Here is a 20,772-nt window from a genome sequence, read left to right on the forward strand (position 1 = left end):
GTTAGTATAGTTTTGGACAGGAGACTTCTTTATTAAAATAAATTTTATAACGGCTAACGTTCCCTATTTCTTCTGGTGATCCTTGCCTATCTGAATAACTAATGGGCCTGTCAGTCTGTCATGCATTCCAGATAAACCATCCTGGAACAAGTCATCTGATAGTCCATGTACTACTTCAGACCCGCCACACAGGCTGCACCTTACCCAAGGCATACCTTGTATCTGAGACTATTATTAGGTATATAAAGTTAGAATCCACATATTATAGGCTCCACTTGCCATTTTTGGACAGTACCCTGTGGGTGCGGGGTACAATAAGCATATAACAACTAACTGCCCTATGAGGCAAAACGATAAGACAGCAGTAACTGGTCCTATGGAGATAAAAAGCACATGAAGGCAGTGGCCTGCCAATGATTGTTCAGTTGGGTGTTATATGAAGGTTCAAATAGGGTTGTAACTAGAATAGGCGTTTGTCTGCTTTCGTAATTATTTTATTAAGTGTGAACTTAAGTTGCTTTAACCTCTACAATGTGAACTCTGTATGTAACCCCAATGGAAAGGTGACATCACTTCCTGTGAGGTCACTGGGTGTGCAGTGTTGCTTCCACTACCCCCAAGGCTTTGGACAACCAAGCAGGGACATTCATTCGCAAGAGAAGCCTCCACAGTCCCAGACCTCTACCTTCACTGTCAGCCCACTTTTTAAGCTAGGGTCCAGTCTCGAGTTAAAGGTTGCGCTCTGGGGTCTGCTCATTCTGCTTGCATTGCAAAATGACATCAGTCTCTATAAACTCTTCACTGGTGTTGGGTTTGCAAACTAGTCATAGCCCTTAACGTGCTTTTACAAATCACTTCTATCTAAATAATATTAAATTTGCTCTTTCTAACATCACAGTTTCACTTAGTAACTGGACCAAAATGCATATTTGCACACAACCAGCTATAAACTTCAAAACTCTTCTGTCCCACCTAACGAAGGGAAGTCTTGGCCAAATGATGCATCTGAATCCTGAATTACCCACATGTAATGCATTTAAAAAGAGAAACCTCATCAAACTTCATGTGGGGGCCAAAGGTTGTTCTGGACTTGTTTTCTGAACTTTGGACAAAGCAGTTTAAAATATTTCTTCAGTGCAGCCGCTATTGGTTAAATTGGTCAGCCACTGGATGCAGTGTTAAAAAAAAAGATTTGTTGCGATTCTGCCTGCCCTGAAGAAAATCTAGATAATGGCAATGCATTTATAATCACGGTCACGAGTGATAGGACACAGAGCACCATATATTTTCTGTCAAGCAAGTATTGGCTTATAATGTTCTACTTATCACCAAAAAAAATACCACTCACTTTTTTTGGTCATATTAGTATGGTGAATTTATGTGCCATATGTTATCATGTATAAAGTCAAATTGTTCACTCAGTTAAAGTTGATACTCTTGCCGCTTGATTGACGCATCTATGTAGCATGTCCAGAGTTTAGGCAAAGTGGCGGTGGTCTATGCAGGTAGAAGTAATGTCGAAAACTTTGCATAAATAGGGCTGCATAATTAGCACGAACTTTGCCTCCACTTAATGGCTTATAACAAGCTTATGCCAAGCAGGTAGCCTTTAGCTAGCATTAAGTGTTTTGACCTGCAGAAATGGACTGTTTCATACCCTCGTCATGGGTGAATGGTCACATAAGACTGTTCAGGTGTATACGTGCCATTACATTCGGGCTACAATTATCCCAGGCTTTCAATTTACACATCTTTTCTTTCATAGTGTTGGCTATAAGATTAATAACTGCAGAATATGTATTCACCCGAGGGAGCAAACACCAACACTAGACATTCTGCCAAAATCCGTTGCAGATTTGTGAACTTTGAACGAACAGCGAAAAAACAAAGAATCATGAGGTTCTACCTTAACCAAAGACGTTCACCTTAATTCTAAAACAAATTTGACTGCAAGCCCTTCTACCACCGACTAATGAACTACTGGATTCAACTGATTATGCGATAAAAATGTGATTGGTCTTCACAAACAGACTTTATTCAGGAAAACCCATAAAATAATCCACAGTAACATTGCATTACAACTCCCCATTTAATTCCATACAAAACATCCAGGAAATGGGGGGCAGGGCATGGTGGGCTAAGAATAGCAATAATACATGAACAATACGTTTAAAGAAAAAAAGATGGAAGCTTAAGACCGATACGACATTCTCTAGGCTAGCTAAAAAAAATAAAAACTTGAAACTCAGCTTCCCGTCCACCAGATAAGGTCTGTAATTTCACTTCTGCACTTTAGCAGCCGTTTTAGGAAAATGGCCCAAGCAATCCATTTTACTTGTTCTCCCCCTCCAGTCACTCCAAGGGCTCAGCCCTCTAATAACAGATTGTGTCATTCTTAAATTATCAGTGCTTGCCCTTCTGCTAGTCAAAAATTCATTCTCCGCAAATAAGGTCTACAATTCTATGCATCAGCTCATTTTCTACTACACTAATCAATGATTTTAAAGACTGGTTTTATGGGTAAACAAATTGGTGCTTTGTGCAACATTTAATCTATCAATGGTCTGTAATGGAAGTTTCAAAATACAATCAGTTGTAAAAGTCTGAATAATTCAAAAAGGATCCACCAGCACATAACATTCTTTACCAGTGAACTCTGGGAAAAGCTACCTTTCTCTGTATTGCAGCTAATGTTTAGGTTCACCACCAGCGTTGACTTGCATGAGAATGTGTGCTTCACTGGTCGACTACTTCCCTCTGTCTACAAGTGCCCTGCTTTTATTTTACCTTTTTTAGATGGGACTTTTTGAAGGATCTGCATGATGCAAGCAGCACAAGAATGTTGGTCTCAAGCTATTGTAAACACCAAGTACACTTATGCAGTCGAAGGAAATCGGATTAGACCAACAACAAAAATAAATAATTTGCACTGAACCTCAAAAGGGTGGAGATATTGTTGGTCATTCTTATAAAGATATGTCACAATTGCTGACAGATGATTAAAAAGTACAGAGTTATGACATCTTTGTCGAATGATTCAAAGACCTTTGATATTGGTCATCAACATAGTTAGTTCACTGCCCCCTCCAACAAGGCAACATGAAATTAGCCACCTTGCATTCCTTTTAAAAGTAACCATGTGTGACCTATGGGGTGTCAAAACAACTAGATCAATGGCAAGATTGAATTTAAGATCACCGAGGAAAGTCAGGGAGAGCTGTGTAGCTAGTTCCTATAAACTTAGATTTCCATTGCCATTTATGCTGGTGTTTTTCCATCTTTCGGTTTAAGGAAAGCTTTTCAATTCCATGAAATAATGAAGTTCAGCACCACAACACCCCGAAAGTACCAGAGCAGTCAAAGTAGGGTGTACAGAGATTTATTGATTTGGTTTACTATTTACAAATGGGGACACTTCCACACACTACTCGCCGTTTCACACAGGCTACATTATTCTTAAATCATTTGAAAGATCTACAATAAAACAAATTCCACTCAAAACGGTGCTAGACAGAAAAACAAAAATAGAACTAAACAATTAAATATAGAACAGTAGTGCATACATTATAGTCTTGAAAAGCCAGTTGTATTTTACAAACACTAAAAAGTCGGAAAATGCATCCTTTGATGCCCAAAACTCTCAAAGCCACATGATTGGTTTCCAACTATTTTTGGGTGTCAGCAATCACATCAAACGGGATTATTCGCCTTCACTGGATAGTCCTTAATCTCCCTCCCCCTTTTTATTATCATTCCTCCCTTCCCTCATTTTGTTGGGCAACAGATACCCATGAATGCAACATTCTCTTTTGTATTTTTATTAATGCTGGCTTGGCGTTTTTCCTGGCAGTACTGGCCAAATAAATTTTAAAAAAAGGTGCTCATTTTACAGTTGAAAAATTGACATACCTTGAAGAATCACATAGTTAATGCTTAGAGATACCTTTGCAATAAGTGACCCGCTTTCGACCCCTTCATATGTACCATGTGATCTTTTGCATATTGGCTCTGGAATTAGAAAAGCTACGCTAACATCTATGTTACAATTGCTCTATTGACGAAAATAAAAATCCCAGGCCATTTATATATGGGAGCATGGAACTGCAGGTTGACCATTACCAGTAAAAGTGACCTCTATGCCAAAGCGGGTACAGCGGGCTTCAGCATTTGGCCTACACAAAGGGAAGCTACAGTAGGCCAGCCCTCTTCGCTTTCCAGAAACCAAGAAAGAAGAGTAAAGAATCCTCTATGCATAGGTCCCTCCAGTGATGAGCAGTTCATAGGCTGGATCCCGACTCCGTCTGCACAACACTATGCAGGCACAAAGCATTCCTAAAAGCTGGGGAGAAAAGAGAAATATTTCAGTACAGGCAACATCTACATTCATTGTAAGGAGGTCAGTAAGGTATAGTGGGCAATAGACAGGCACGATATTAGGGTTATTTTCTTCTTAATGCAGGCTGCTGCCGGGGCAAAGGGACTGGGTGTGTGAATGGCCTATAGCCATTAAATAAATGCACTCCGGTAGCCACAATTCTTAGACGTACAAGTCATGCGTTTAACAGAAGTTGCAATCCTCACAGCAACAAAACGCGGTCCTTTTGTAATCCTAACACACAGCCTCCATGGCACCCATTCAGACCAACTGCTGATAGCCACCACAGATTCCTGGAGCAATTAAGCAATGCATGTAGTGGTAAACCGGCGTTTCCCTCTCCTCAATTTCCCCATTTATAACGCTACCTCTGCATACCAGTCATGTTATAGTTTATCTTCACCCAAACGAGCAGACGCCATAAAACAGTACAGCCGTTACTTTTAAATGCAATAGAAAAGGATTTGTTGTAAAGTAGAGTGGGTTTCAATGTTTAAGGTCACCTGCCAAAGCCTTTTTTTAATTCATCATAAAACATGAGACTTCTCTGCACGTTTTCTTGTAGAATTTGTTTTGCGAGGTTTACTCGAACCATAACTAAAACAGGTACACTCTTAGGCTAATCTTTACACATTACCAGTCGGTTTCTACCGCTATTGGGCCCAGTTACTTCCCAAGACACTGAAATGGGGCTCACAGAACCTAGATAGCATAGCAATGGGACCAGAGCATGATGATCTATGAAACGGTCACAGGAAAGAAGTTGTAGGAGCTCGAGTAGCTGAAAACCACCATCATCTTCACACAAGCAGAGCGAGCGTAGCACTGTATAAGGAGTTCTGAGAACTTTGATTCACAACTGTATACCAAGAATGCCAATTCATGCGTTACCACTGGGGGATAAAGAGGCCTGCCATTAGCCAACAGGGGCGCCAAGGTACACACAAAGCCCGATTTCTGTGGCACAGGCACGAGACCCCAGGATCGCTCAGAGAAAAGTAAGGCACCAGCAACTCTCTGGTTGCCACCTTTAAGAGCCCACAAGCAAAAGAGGGCCTGGTATCGCAAGGGTGGATTAACCGCCAAGTTAGGAAAAAGGTGAACTGGCAAACAAACCTTCAAACTGGGAGTTACCCACAGTTAATGAGAGTGAGGTTTGTCCCCTGAACGCAACCAGGTGTAAAGTGATCCGTAAAATGGCCAGCTCTTGGAAGAGTGCAAATCACTTTCAGGAATGCTCCGTTGGAATTGTTGCACGTTTGCAGTTATGGCAGGATTAATTGGACAGGTACACCTTCTCGCTCTTCACTGCACCCCCAGAAGTTTGGAATCGATGCTCTGAAATAATTCAGAGAGGGACAGGTGAAGTAATGCAAGAAATCGGAAAATAGAAATAAGTAGATCGGCATGGAAAGCACAGAGGAGCTCTGCTCCTGCAGCTGCACATTCAAGCCCTCTTCTGCAACATTAAGAAATCCTAACGGGGGTTAACATGAAGACAGTGGAATTCAAGAACCATTAATAGTGAAGCTGCAGCCCAGCAACCTCTCGGAATGAGGCCAAGGAAACTCGAGAAAGGGCTTGTGGGAAGCAACGATCCTCAACAAATGCTGAAATATTTATTGTGCCTACCATCGCACAACAAAAGGCACTGTAATGCTAACCAGTTTCCACTATTAGCTTTATAGACCTCGCAGGAGGGCCATACCCTCCGGCCTTTAATGAGGTATGAGGGCCCAAAACGATGCTACGGCCGAGGGCGAGGTCTAGAAGGCTATTTGAAACCGATTTTTTTCTTTTTATTTTTTTTACATACATGTTTTAGATTATTGGGGGGTGGGGGGGGATTTATATTCCATGCAGAATATTTAAGGGTACAAAAACATGAAAAATATTTTATGCTTATTTATAGTACATTGTTCTGGTCATTAATTTAAAGTAACAAACGTAGCAAGCATTGGTAATACCAATAGTTTTGACGTTTACTATCCTTTGCATTATGCATTTCCCAGGGTGCAAAGAGGAGAGTGCAAAGTTTGAAAGGAGGATTTGATAAGGGGTGCAGGCATTCAACAGAATGAGATGGGGATATAGAGCAACAGAGGAAGCGATTTATAGAGGGTGCCATCGATAATGAGTAAGAGGAAATATTAGCAAGAAAGAGTGAGGGTAACAAAGCGAGCGAGAGGAAGGAAGAGAAGAGGGGGGGGGTAGGGAGAGACGGTAAGGTGTGGTGCAATTAAGGGTGGGGGTTAGAGAGAAGAGGGGAACCTGCATGGCAGGGTAGAGAGAAAAGACTCCCGGAAAAACTCCCAGCCAGCATCACATGGCTGTGCATTCCCTATATACACACACGTGCTTTTATTTAAAATTCGAAGTTAATAAAACAAGCTTTTGCGGCTATTGCAACAATTTTATAATCTTGGGCATTCTAGCGTTTTGTCTGGGTACAATCTGGTCTTAAAATGCCCTGGGTGCATGGGTCCTTCCCATCTTTGGTACAAAGAGCCTGCTCTGCTAACTCTGGGGCCGACTACCCTGGCATCCCTTATAGTAGAGGTGCTGTTTTAGCTCACTTCCGGTATAGGAGACTTGTTGCAGCTATTGCGCTACACAGGCTTGGTCCCAGCTCTGGTAAACCGTGATGCCCTCGCAACTCTGAAGGATGGGCTTCCGATAGCTTTGGTATTGGTGCTCATCAAAGCAGTGATGCAGGGAGGGATCCGTCTCTGGGCTGACTGGCAATATGGCAGTTGCTGCCTGCCCCTCCTCCCTAGGCTCAAGGTCCTCTCCATTTGTTGAAAATCCCCCCTCCCGCCCCCACACCAGCTATGCTTGCCAATGAGCAATCAACTACGTGTTTCTTCTTTCCTTCCCCTCCCCTCCCACATGGGCCAACAAAAGTTGGCCCACACTAACATTTTGAATTCTCTATTCGCCCTATGGCCAGTACGAGCCTGATTAACTGGCAAAGCCATCTTCCTAATATTTGATTTGGGGCTTTAAGTGTTGATTGTACATTTGCATTGAAATATTCTGTCCCTTAGTTGGGGAAAAGTAATGCAATGCATTACAATGATACTGTCTTGCTGATCACGTTCCCTATGCATTTGTATACTTTCAAGCTGTTTCTTTAAGGAACGGTTGAAACACTAGCAAACAGATCCGTTCAGTAACAGTATTCTTAAATGACAAACATTAAATGAGGAGATATGCAGTCAAGTGCTTAAATTGCAGACTGGTCTCAAATCTAGGCTTCAACACGTGCGATCCTGGGCAAATAACCTTTTCACTGTGCCTTTTTGACATTTATTTGTAATTCTTGTGGTTGTGTAAACCCTGTTTTCGCCCTGGAGCAATGATGAATAATTAAACAGAACACATCTGTGTAGCTTTTCATGATTAACAAACAGACGTATTTACATTTCTAGATGGAAAATAATCCCATCAGAAACTTTAAACCAAAAGCACAGGGCTGGTCCTCTTTCTCATCCCTACAATGGACGGTGCTGAATTGACCGTTGACTGCTGCGTGCATAAAGTCATTTTATATCATGGTTTCGCTAGTTCCGTCATGTTCAAGTACTTTAGCGATACACTGGAGATTGGGAAAAGCATGGCTTTGCCATGTGCTTTACAATGTGGATACCCCGGTGTTTCCACATGCTGCACAGACTAGTAACCTCCACCCCTTGTGCAACGGGTTGCACCCACCCCACTTTCCTCCCCTGGAAACCTCCTTAACAGCTTGCCATCGTGTCCTGGCGTGCGAGCATGTCCCCAGGAAGCTTAAGTCGGGGTATAAACTGTGCCCGTAGCTAATGAATTGGCACCAGCTGACGGCGCTAAAGGGTAGATGCAGCCCACAATGAGCTTGCAAATCCGCTCAATGACACTTCTCCAGCTATTTTCGCGTGTGCTTACTGGACAGTTATCGTAGTAATCAGCCCCCACCACTTGCTAATGTGTGGTTCCCAGTCGCATTTAGTATATGGTTTATGGAAACTGCATTTAATGGAGTGTCGTGTGTTAGAAGAGAATGGTATCCCGGGTCTCTGTGCTGTACTATTAAGGGGGCAAGTGGCTTTTTTGGCCACCTCGCCATAAGTGTTAGCGCTCCTGTGCTGTTGTCAACCATGCTGCTGGGTGCATGCCATCCAGAGGTGACAGAGCGTTCATAGACCCCTTATCACTGGACGGCCAGTCGAAAGAGGGCCTGAAACACCACCTACTTGAAGGTTGCTTGGTTGGGTGATCAGGCTGATGTGAAGCCCCGTATCCAGGTAGTGGCGTCTTTTTTCAGCAGCGAGCTTGCTCCTACGCTGCGCAAGTTCCTCTCACTCCATTGGCAGTTCAGTCACACTAGAACTGCAGTCATTTTGCTCCCGGTTCATGCAAATGGCTGGCAAACTTCGCCCAATAGTCAGTCACAGGCTTGCCACTTCACAAGCTGCTGAAATGAGAGAGCAACTTCTACTACGGCAGTAGTAGAGCTAAAAGCAGACCTCCCAGCGGCCCTTCCTCAGGTGCCTCTCTTTGGGAGGCCCTCTCTTTTACTAAAGCGGGCAGAGAGCAGATAACGGATCACACTGCGGCAGACTTTAAACATAGTTTGACAGGAGTTGAGCTGACAAAAAAGGATTGGTGCATACAAGTAAAAATATATCTGCCATCTAGTTTTGTGCATTTATTTTGCACCACCTTCAGAGGATCACACAGCTCCCGGGCAACAGCAGAAGGCGGGCAGACGTGAGCGAACGGGAGAAGGCCTGGCGGATGCTTTGGCCATTTCATCTCCAAGCATTGGAAAGTTGCCATGCCAATGCCATACACGGTTTCTGAACTCCTTCAGTTTTCTTTTTTTCTTCACAGTAGCAATGTTTTGGTGGTTACACCACCAAAATGAGCCAAAACCAAAAAGGACGGCATTTGTTGGAAAATGGCATTTTAAATGAGATCACTAGAGGGGAGTGAAGCAATGTTCATGCATGGCTTTCCGAGCTGAAAAAAGAAAGCAGAGGTTAAAGGTGCAGGCTATATGAAAACTGAGCACATACTGGCACGTATAGCCTGTATATGGACCAGTGGGGAAGGGTTATTCAACCTCCCAGGGTTCTAAGATGCAATAGCACACAGGGCGGGAGGCAAACCCAATCCGGTTCCGTGGATTGCGGCCTGAAACCGCTAATCTCAACTCGCATTCCATGGAACCTGCAGGCTGCTTCCCCCACCTCCATGTTCACCTCACCATCTTCTCCCGACCCTCCTTTTTTGTATATCCCCCTCCTTCCCAAACCCTACTTACCTGATCATTGCGGCAGCGCCCGCCGCAGCTTCTCTCCATTTGCCATCCACCATGGAAATGGAAGAGGGGCTCCTTAAGGAGCCCTGCCTTCCATCTCCGTGGCTGCCATCATGGAACAGTATTTTCTATGATTGAACGGGATGCTGCAAGGTGTCCCATTCATTTATTCATAGAAAAGACTCTCTCCCCCCCCCCCCACTCGGGTTACTGTATTAGCAACCCGAGGTGCTAATGCCGTTGAACCCCCTTCCATGGGCTTTACGTCCCGTTGCCCCCTGGTATAGCCTGTGGAACGGGTTACTAACATCATATAAAAGAAAACAAGTGTCGAGTCACCTTTTATAGACCAATGAATAGGCCGCTTTCAAAAGTACTACAGAAAGCAACAAAGCGGACACAGTCAAAATAAATAAATGGTGCAATCACGAAAGTATAAAAATGTAAATGGTTTCCATTGACTAATGGTTCATTTACAAAGGGTACATATAAAGAATGATTTCATAAAAACCTTGCCTAAAGGACATAAAATACAAGGTGGCAGGTCTGCCTAAGTATGTTACGTATTGACTAAACTTGTACTTCACGAAGTTTCGCAACTATTGCTAGGAATCAATGATTCAAGTTTAAGAACTGAAACGTTGCTTGAGCCGTTACAAATGGCAACCAGAATGACCAATCAGTTTTCCCGCATCGTGCACACACTTGGTGGCGCCCTTTTGTGCTAACAATCATCTGAAGTATTACTACCGAAAGAAGGGGTCCTGGAGATGTTTGCCAATGCCAACAGAAGAAGCCTATAAACTCATAGTAATTGAGCAACTTCAACACTCGTTCCGGGCACCCATTCTCAATTATGCAGTGCCAGAGTAGATCAATGGGAAAAGGCGAACAAAGGCCTCGGACCCTTGTAGACTATGATGAAAAATCAGTCATGAGATTGTCCGACCTGCAATCACGTTTAGGTTTATACAATAAACCCTACCATATAAGCAGTTACATGCCAGAGAGGATTTCTTAAAGAGCATCCCAGCGGGAATGGAGAGCCAATGTACTGATGGTCTTCCGCTGGTGATATGTTCCCGTCTTGGAATGCCTTTAACCTAGCATTGTTCTGGAGTGTCTGAAGTTGCTTCATCCATTTAGTGCTAGCCCGCCCCTTGTAAAGCATTGCAATCAATCCAAACGTGAAAGGATTATTGCATTTGCAAATGAGGAGCAATTTGCTTCGGTGATGAAAGGCTTGATGTTCCTCAGGAGTTTCAGATAAGAAGGACAATTAGAAAAATGTGCCCTTCTGCACTAATAGATGAATTAAAGCACACCCCAAGAGTCTTTACTTTGTCCACCACCCGGATGCTGCAGTTCATCTTGACACTTGTACTCCTGTCCTAATTTAGCTCTTGCCAATGGGTTGCCAAAATATTAATAGTTCCGTTGTCGCTCCATTCAGACAGAGCCAATTTCTTGTCATCCATAATGACCCCATAGATGGAATTCAGGTTGCCTGTGTCTGTCATGACCCCCCCACTCCAGGATCAGCTGATTCATCAGCATAGTTTGTAAAAGGGATTCTAACAAGTCACAGAGCGGTCTGACAGCGATTGAACAAAGCGGTTGAGACACCACAAGTAATGGGGGCCGATTGAGAGGTAGAATTTTCCTAACAAACAGATGACTGTCAGAAAGAAATGATTTAATCCAACCAGTAGCCTGCTGGTCACATTGCCCTAGGTCTGAAAATGTGTGAAGCAGGTGCCCGTGACCCAAAAGATCAAAGGCTGAAGATACATCAGAGGACAAGAACACAGCATTTCCCCTTGTCCACCATCTAGAGCATGTTGGTTTGCAAATTTATCAGAGAAGTCTCCGTACTATGATTAGCTCTAAATCCAGATCATTTAAGGTGGAATATAGATGCGGAGTGCAGATGTGCCTGTAATTGCGCCTTATCCAGAATCTTGAGCAGGAAATTAGAGTTAGTGATGGGTCTGAGATTGTTGGCATCTTTTGCATCTAGGCCAACTTTTTTTTACCAGAAAGGTAAGGAACAAGTTACTTACCTGTAACTGTTGTTCTCCAGCGTGGGTCTGGCATGGATTCACATGCTCATGAATATTCCCCGTCGTCAGGCTGGGAATCCTCGGTAAAGAAAAAACCAGTATCAGTTTCGTTTCTGATCTGTCTTTCGTAGCAATAACCAATCACTGGTCTCTGCGTCATACTGACCACAGCCAATGACTGCCCTCTACCTAAGCACCGCCTCTGGCAGCCATCTTCAGATTTGGAAGCACGTGAAGTGGCAGTATGACCAAGTGAAGAGCCGCAGAGGGGTAGGTGGGAGGGTTCGCATGTGAATCCATGCCAGACCCACGCTGGAGAACAACAGTTACAGGTAAGTAACTTGTTCCTTCTCCAGCATGGGGTCTGGCATGGATTCACATGCTCATGAATAAAGAATACATAGCAGTACACACATGCACAACCACGGGAGGTGGCAAAGGCTCAACATTAAGCAACACATCAACTCAACATTAAGCATCTTACCTCCTCACCAGGCCCACCTCAGGCGAACAGGTTGCGCAGCACTGCTTGGCCGACCCTGGACTCCTCCCTGGAATCCCGGTCGACGCAGTAGAATTTCGTGAAGGTGTGCGTCGACCTCCACGTAGCAGCTCTGCATATGTCCAGCAGGGGCACACCAGATAGGAACGCCGTGGTAGCTGCGATCGCTCTGGTGGAATGGGCTCTCGGACGGCCAGGCAGCGGTCGGTTTGCCAACCGGTGACAGTACATGATGCAGCCGGAGAGCCATCTGGAGATGGAAGCCTTCGAGAGAGCCTTCCCCTGATTGACAGGTCCAAAGTTCACAAAGAGTTGTGACGTCTTCCGAAAACCCTTCGTGCGGTCCACATAGAACTTCAGCGCTCTAGCTACATCCAGCGAGTGCAAAGTCCTCTCAGCCGGCGACGAAGGCGACGGGAAGAACACAGGTAACACCAAGGGTTCGTTGAGATGGAAGTCCGACGGTACCTTGGGCATGAAGGAGGGGTGCGTCCTGAGCACTACCCTGGTGTCGTGGAAAGTCAAGTACGGGGCCTTGCAGGAAAGGGCCTGGATCTCTCCCACTCGTCGTGCGGAGGTGATGGCCACAAGAAAAGGTGTTTTCCACGATAGAAACTTCAACGGGGCCGAGTGCAGAGGCTCGAACGGAGGTCCCATGAGCTTGGTCAGCACCACGTTGAGCTCCCACGCCGGGGCCGGAGCCTTCACCGGCGGGAACGATCTGAATAGTCCCTTCATGAACTCTTTCACCAGACGATGAGACCACAAGGACGTCCGACCCGTGGTTCTGGTGTATCGGGAGATCGCAGCAAGATGAATCTTGATGGACGCGTGTGCCAGTCCAGCTTTGGCCAGCGTCAGCAGGTACGGCAGTACTTGGGGAGCCGTAATCCGAAGAGGGTTAATCTTCTGTGCGTGGCACCAGACAGAGAACCTCTTCCATTTGTGTCCGTAGCATTTAAGAGTCGAGGACGCCCTGGCCTTTGCAAGAACCTCTCTGCAATCGGCCGGTATGTCGTATCCTCCAAACTCTAGCGCTGCAGGAGCCAGGCCTGCAAGTTCAGCGACTTCGGGTCGTGGTGGAGGATGGCGCCTCCTTCCCTGGAGAGTAGATCCGCGTCCGCCGGCAGCTTGATCGGCGGGGACGCTGACAAGTCCAGAAGGTCCGGGAACCATATCTGCCTCGGCCACGCAGGTGCGACGAGGATCATCCTGCACCGTGACCTCTTGAGCTGGTTGACGAGCCGGATTAGCAGAGGCAAGGGAGGGAACGCGTAGAGGAACAGGCCCTCCCAGGGGAACGAGAAAGCATCGCCCATGCTCCTCGTCTGGGGAAACCTGCTGGCGAACCTCCGGCACTTGGTGTTCGTCGCGAACAGGTCGACCTGGGGTGTGCCCCACCGTCGGAAGAGGCGATCCACCAGATCCTGCCGTAGTTCCCACTCGTGGCACGAGCGCAGCTCCCTGCTGAGTGAGTCGGCGATGGTGTTTTTTATCCCTGCCAGATGAAACGGCACCAGAAAAATCCCTTGGGCGACGGCCCAATGCCACAAGTCCTGCGCCTCCTTGGACAGCGCTGGGGACCTGGTTCCGCCCTGTTTCCTGATGTAAAACATGGTGGTGGTGTTGTCGGTGAAGATCCTCACCACCTTGCCCTTCAGGGACGGAAGGAAGGACCTGAGGGCCCAAAACACTGCACGGAGCTCCAGGACGTTGATATGCAGGGACTTCTCCGTCGGGAGCCAGAGTCCCCTCGCGTGCAGATTTTCGGTGTGCGCTCCCCACCCTTCCAGGGAGGCATCCGTGGTCAGTCTCCTGGTGGGCTGGGGTCTGGAAGTCCATGCCCGCCGTCAGATGCGCGCGGGTGCCCCACCACCGTATCGCTCGTCGGAAACTCTCGTCGAGCTTGATCCTTTCTTCGAAGCTGCCCGTCGTCTGGATCCAGCGCGCATCCAGGAATTCTTGCAACGGGCGCATCCGGAGCCTGCACATGGGAATGAGGTAGATGCAGGAAGACATCATCCCGAGGAGGGACTTGATGGATCTCACTTTGGCCGCGTCGGCCACCAACATCCGTTGCACCTTGCCCAAGATGGTCCTGGTCCTCTCCTCCGACGGGGAGGCCAGAAGGGACACTGTGTCGAGCCTCGCTCCCAGAAACAGTGCGACTTGCGCGGGCACCAGGTGGGATTTGGCGTAGTTCACGGAGAATCCCAGGTCCGTGAGGAGTTGGACGGTCCTTGCTGTGTGGACCACGGCGAGCTCCTTCGTCTTGGCGCGGATGAGCCAGTCGTCCAGGTAGGGGTAGACGTGGATCCCCTCGCGGCGCAACTGCGCCGCCACCGGTGCGAGGCACTTGGTGAATACCCTGGGTGCCGACCGTAGTCCGAAGGGAAGGGCTTTGAACTGGTAATGACGCCCTTGTACCACGAACCTGAGGAATTTTCGGTGCCCCTTTAGGATTGGAATGTGGAAGTAGGCATCCTCCAAATCCAACGACGATAGGAAGTCTCCTTCCTCCAGTTGACCCAAGACGTGCTGTAGGGTGACCATCCGGAACTTCTGCGCCTTGATGAACTTGTTCAGCCGTCGCAGGTCTAGGATGGGGCGCCATCCTCCCGTCTTCTTCTTGACGAGGAAGTATCGCGAGTAGACTCCGGAGCCCCGAAGCCTCTTTGGGACGAGTTCGATGGCGCCCTTTCTGAGCATCGCCTTTACCTCCAGGAGAAGTTGAGGGACGTGAAGTTCTTTCCTGGCCACGGGGGGGACGCGCGGGCACCTTCTTTGAAACTCGAGCGCGTGGCCCCGGGCCAGGGCGTCCAGCACCCAACGGTCGGTGGAGATGGACTCCCACACGCTGACGAAGCCCGCCAGCCGGCCTCCCACCGGGGTGCTTCGGTGGGGGCCCGACCCCACGGCCGGTTCAATCCTGCTTGGACGCGGCCTTGCCGCCTTGACCTCCTTGGCGACGACGGCGGGGTCCGCTAGACTTGCCTCGTCCTCTGCAGGCCTCTTGCGACGACGAGCGGGCCGCTTGACGGTAGGAAGAGAAACCGCCGCCGGAACCTTTGGAGGCGCCCTTGCCTCCGCCGCTCCGAAAGGGCGTCCGTCGTTGCTGCAGGACTCCAAGGGCCCGGGCCGTCTCAGTATCCGCCTTGATGGCCTGGAGGGAATCGTCCACCGTCTTCCCAAACAGGTTGTTCCCGTCGAAGGGCATGTCCAGGACTCTGGTCTGGACGTCCTGCCGAAAGTCCGTAGCTTTGAGCCATCCACGACGTCGAAGGCAAACGCCGTTGCCCAGCTGGCGGAACCCCGCGTCGGCGATGTCCGTCGCCACGGTGATGGCGTGGTCCGAAGCCACTTCACCCTCCTGGAGGATCTCAAGGGCCTCCGCCCTCTTGTCCGGCAGAAAATCCAGCAGGGGAGCCATCTTGTACCAGAGCTCCCTGTCGTAGCGGGCCACGATAGCCAAGGCGTTGGCCGCTTTAATCGTCGTCGCTGCCGACGAGATGACTCTACGTCCCATAGTATCCAATTTCTTTCCCTCGCCGTCCGGCGGGGAAGTCGATGTGGAGGCCGCACCCCCCCCCGCTTTCTTCCTGGCTGCCGCGGAGACGACGGAGTCCGGGGTGGGCTGCGCCCGGAGGCACAGGGGGGCCGTGTCCGGGACCCGGTACTTCTTCTCGTACCGGTCTCTTCTAGCTGGCGTCGTGGAAGGGTTCTTGAGGAGGGAAAGGCCCTCATCCCAAATGTCGTCCAACAGAGGCACTGCGAGGACCGTCTTCCTCTTGGCCTCGCGCCGCTGATAAAGGAAGCCTTCCTTTTTCTTCTCCTCAGGGCAGAGTTGGAAAAGCTCGGAAGCCCTGGAGATCATGGAGTGGAAAGATCCGATCTCGTCGGGCGGAGAAGCCCTGGTGGGAGGCGACGACGGAAAATCCTCGTCGTATGCCTCGTCGTCCGTACCCGTCGCCGCCGTGTCAGTCCCCGTATCATCCCCTCGGGTGGACAGGGAGGAGGGCTGGACGGGGCGCGACGGTTGAAAAGGAGGTGGAGGATGGATCCTTCTTTTCTTGGTAGGGGGAACACCAGAAGGTCCCGGTTCTGGATCCCCCGACGGGAGAGGTTCCTCCGTCGGTAACGGTAGCCTCGTCCTTATCTCAGGGCATAAGGACTGTATGGCCAACAAAATGGCCGCCGAGTTGTCTCGCGGCGCTGGCAGAGGGGAATCCGACGGGCGAGCAGGGGCCCCGTCGGTATCCTCGACGATGTCGTCGTCACCTGCGTCGGGGCCCATTCCGACGGGCTGGTCTTGTTCCACGCCTAGGCCGTGGCTTAAGACCTCGATCAGCTCCTCTTCTGAGGTTGAGGCCGAATCTACGACGACGCCCTGCCCCCCCTTCTTCCCCACGGAGGGTTTCACGGGGGTCCTATCGATGGGCACAAAAGAAGACTCCCTCCGAGGAGGCAGGGAGATTCTGGGCCCCGAGGTCGCCACCACTGGTGCAGCCTCCACAGGCTGGGCCAGGGCCGCCGCAACCGTTTCGATAGAGGGCTTGGTCGGATGGATCAAGGCCTTCACCACCTTAGGTGCGCTCACCGCCTTATCCTTGAGGGAGGGGGCACTGCCACGCTCCTCCTCTGCCTTAGAGCTCGACCGGGGCCTCTCCAGGAGCTTCGCCGGGTGCTCGGCCTTCCTCTTACCCGACCCAGAGCGTTGGCTCGTGGTTGATGGTGCCGGGGAGGGTGCGCCCTGCCTGGCGCCCGTAGAGCCCGACCGTTCGCCGCTCCCGGTGCCAGCGGACTCGCGGTGCTTGGCCTTATGTTGGGCCCCCGTCGCCGGGGCGCCCTCAAAGGTCTTAGAAGACCGCTCGGATTTCTTCTTCTCGCCAGACGGGCTCTTACCCTCCAGCCAGTTGGCGAGACGTTGATGACGGTCCTTCATGGTCCGTTCCGACATGTTGCAGCAAAACGCACAGTCCTTCTCCACGTGCGTTTTGTCCTCATGAAGGCAGTAAAGGCAGAAAGAGTGTTCGTCCTCCTTAAAGACGTTCTGCAGCTGGCATCCAGGGCAAACCCTGAACAGCTTTCCGGGCGTCGAGCTTCCCTTCTCCTGGGCCATCTCCGAGACCGGGCCTGAGAAGCTTCTGGAAGTCCTCCGAAGTGTAGCTCGACGAATCTTCACCCTTGAGGGGCACAGACGAATCCGACACGGGTCCCCGTTGATCGGATGTAGGATCGGTGGAGCTTGAGGCTCTTTTGACCGAAAGAATCGAAGTTTTTTGTGAAAAAGCGAAAAAAATAGCACTAACGCTAAAGAGCAATAGCACGAGGATCCCAACACATGAACGTGCGGTAAAAATCTGAAGATGGCTGCCAGAGGCGGTGCTTAGGTAGAGGGCAGTCATTGGCTGTGGTCAGTATGACGCAGAGACCAGTGATTGGTTATTGCTACGAAAGACAGATCAGAAACGAAACTGATACTGGTTTTTTCTTTACCGAGGATTCCCAGCCTGACGACGGGGAATATTCATGAGCATGTGAATCCATGCCAGACCCCATGCTGGAGAATCTAAACTATTTTGATGGCTTGTTAAGAGGCATTCACCAGTCTGGTGAAGAAAGGTATAAAGACGTCTTTACTTTCCAGGATAAGTGTCACCGGGATGATGTTCTCTCGGCACTTCGTACTGTGCATAGATGACAGTAAGTTTACCATCTGCAAGTGTTTAACATGCAAAAATTAGAATTTAGGTTCTCTTTCCACAGGCAGTGACAGATGCCTACAATCTGTTTGGATTTAGGGCCAACTCAAGTTCACTTTTGTCGTCCGACCGAGTTGATTTGCAAATCCCTTGTGGACATCTACACAGTCCTGGTTGGACGGACAAATAAGACGAGTTGGGGATGTTGGACTTCAGATTTAGCAGAATTTCAAAACTTATTTTTAAAATTAATGGCCCCACGTATTTCTTCATTGAAGAAATCTTTCTTGGCCGAGAGAATTTTAGTTTTATATTCCCGCTCCATGGCCTTCCATTTAATCTTAAGTCAGCGGGGAATTTTACCCATGCTAGGTCCTTACTCCTTTTCTGTTTCTTTAGATGCAACAGCTCTGAGGTGTACCATTTTTATGATTGCAGTTCTCCCTGACCAGTTTCCTTCTAATGGCACTTGGCCCTGCTGGTAGAGACCAAGGGCCCATCAAAGTAATAGCTGCGTGTGCTTCAAACGATGCACACCACAGAAGAGCATTGGTCTATGCACAATTCTGATAAGATTGTATGCAAAGGCCCACCCAGTGTGTCTTTCAGGCCTCAATTAGCAATAGCATGAGACTTGGGGTCTCTTAAGGTACTTCAACATGTATTTTATTGCACTGCGCTTGATCTCTGTATAGTAAACTAACTAAAATAATTCATGAAGATGTGCCAGTTACACCTTTAACTTTAACACCTTATTCAAACAAAAAAATGGGGCCATCTACATCACTGACCCTCAATGGTACTGGTGGACAATTTTAGCAATTTCAAGTTTGTCCGGATATACCCACTCAAGTGTTCCTAGTCGCCCAAGTCATCATGGACTTAAGAAACTAAGGCCTTTGCTTGCTGTAGCTGTGCATCTGTCTTGTTGGTGGGGGGAGGAGGGCCTGCCTGGCCAGACGCAGCGCTGAAGAGTCCTGAAAGGGCACTGTATGCACCAGTCTCATCGACATCTGTCTGCTGCTAGGCCGCTTGGTGAATTTGTTGGGCTGTGTGCACTTCTCTCGCCCCCCTTTCCTGATCTGCTCCCTCCCCCTTCATCCATGGTGCTCTCCATCTCACCCATTTACTCCAACTGCTACCCGATCACCTATCCTACCTCCTTCTCGAAGACTGGAAGGATCTCCTTGTCTCCAATCCAGGTCTGCCCATCACCAACACCTATGTCAACATTTCTTCCAGTCCGACGTTGCTGGCATCTGCTTTGTCGCTCCCTCCCCTGACTGATGGACTCCACATATGGTCTCTGCCCTGTCTTTCACCTCGTCTCCCATCAATGGAGGCACCAGATAGGAAGTAGTCTTGGCTGTCTTCTCATCCTCAAGGTGCATCACTAAATGTCTTTCACAATGGCAGAGTGAGGGCCCAGGGCTCTCAGCCCAACATTCTTCTTGATCAGAGTCTTCCGTCTCATCAACTTCTTCCCTTCTCCCGCCACTCCTCCGGCAGCCACCCCCCCCTCACCCCCTCTCTACCTCAGACAGGTGTACAACATCCCTGTAGCCCTCCTCGGAAGACCTGCAAAGGTGGTAACAAGGTCCAACTAGCTACCCTCAACTCACTCTGCCGTCAAACACGCTTCAGACATCGGTCTCGCTCTCAAAGACTTTGACCTCTATGTTCTCGCCCTCACTGAGAAGTGGTTCTCTGCCAGCTGTCATTTCATTTGACACTCCTTCCTGAGATCCTCTCCAAGCCCAGGCCTAACCTTTCTGGAGGCAGAGTGGCCTTGATCTTCCCTGATACAATCCCTGCAGTTCCTAGTGATAGCCTCGACATCCAAAGCATTGAATGCAAAAGCCTCGAAAAAAAATGCATTTTTTCCATGGGGGGCCCCACCCCAACTCGTTTTCTTTACCCCTTAAAACCCTTTAATAAAAATAAAAAAAAAATAAAAAAAAACTATTTTTTTTTTAAAGCATTTTTTTAAAGGCTTTTGCACTCGATGCTATCATCATTCCCCACTCGGTCCTAGTACTGCTTTGAAGGCTTTGTCTGCAGGCTTGGCATCTCTCCAACCCTTTCACTCACTCACTGGTCCGGTCGCCCCCTTCCTCGCAGGAGTCTGACCTCACCTCTTCCTTCTTGCCTCAGCCTCCAAACTTCTCAGCGACTTCAATATGCACCTGGACTCTCCCGAGGCGGCCACTGGACTCTCCTGCAGACTCTGCAATGAACTTTTCCTCCCCATTCATACCTCTGGTTCAACACATTCGGACGTCATACCCTGGATGCTCCTCTCCTCAGACATTCCCATCCCCAACCTTCTCACTACACCTCTCTCCTGGTATGACAGTTTCCTCCAGTCTTACCTGCATCTCAGGTCCCCCTGCTAAGCCTCTGCCCGCACTAACCCTCTCCTTCCCTGACATTCAACCGATGATGGTCAGTTGCTGCCACTTTCATTACCCCTCCCACGGATACCCACACCGACTCTGCCCTTGCTAATCTTCACCCACACCCTGGAGAGCCTTACCCCCTGTTCGGAAGATCTGAATGAAGCCTGCCTCCAAGGGAACACCTGGTATGACTCGGACATAGCCTCTGACATACAAGTGCAGAGTGGCTGAGCGGAAGTGGCATCAGACATGTCCTTTGACAAAACTGGCCTGTCACCTGCTCTACAAGGCAATAAAGACTCTCCATTCACTCGAAGAAGGTGGTTCACATCCAACCCTTCATCTCTGGGGCCTCAAACAACTCAGGCAAACGGTTTAAAATCTGCAAAGAACTTCCAAACCTTCTGCAGTCGCAACATCTCCCCTGCC

General features: G+C 48.7%; 1 protein-coding gene across 1 annotated transcript in view; it reads right to left on the minus strand.

Annotated features, from left to right (window-relative positions):
• Positions 1-3,363: 3,363 nt before the first annotated feature.
• The window catches only part of TSPAN3 (tetraspanin 3), a 102,485-nt gene continuing 85,076 nt past the window's right edge, over positions 3,364-20,772 (minus strand). The window contains exon 7 of the mRNA XM_069624740.1: positions 3,364-4,339. Coding sequence (XP_069480841.1) covers positions 4,247-4,339 — 93 coding nt within the window. The 3' untranslated portion in view covers positions 3,364-4,246. The remainder of the gene's footprint in view (positions 4,340-20,772) is intronic.

The sequence above is a fragment of the Ambystoma mexicanum genome, chromosome 11, assembly GCF_040938575.1.
Source record: "Ambystoma mexicanum isolate Mex_15411 chromosome 11, UKY_AmexF1_1, whole genome shotgun sequence".
In the NCBI taxonomy this organism is placed as follows: Eukaryota; Metazoa; Chordata; class Amphibia; order Caudata; family Ambystomatidae; genus Ambystoma; species Ambystoma mexicanum.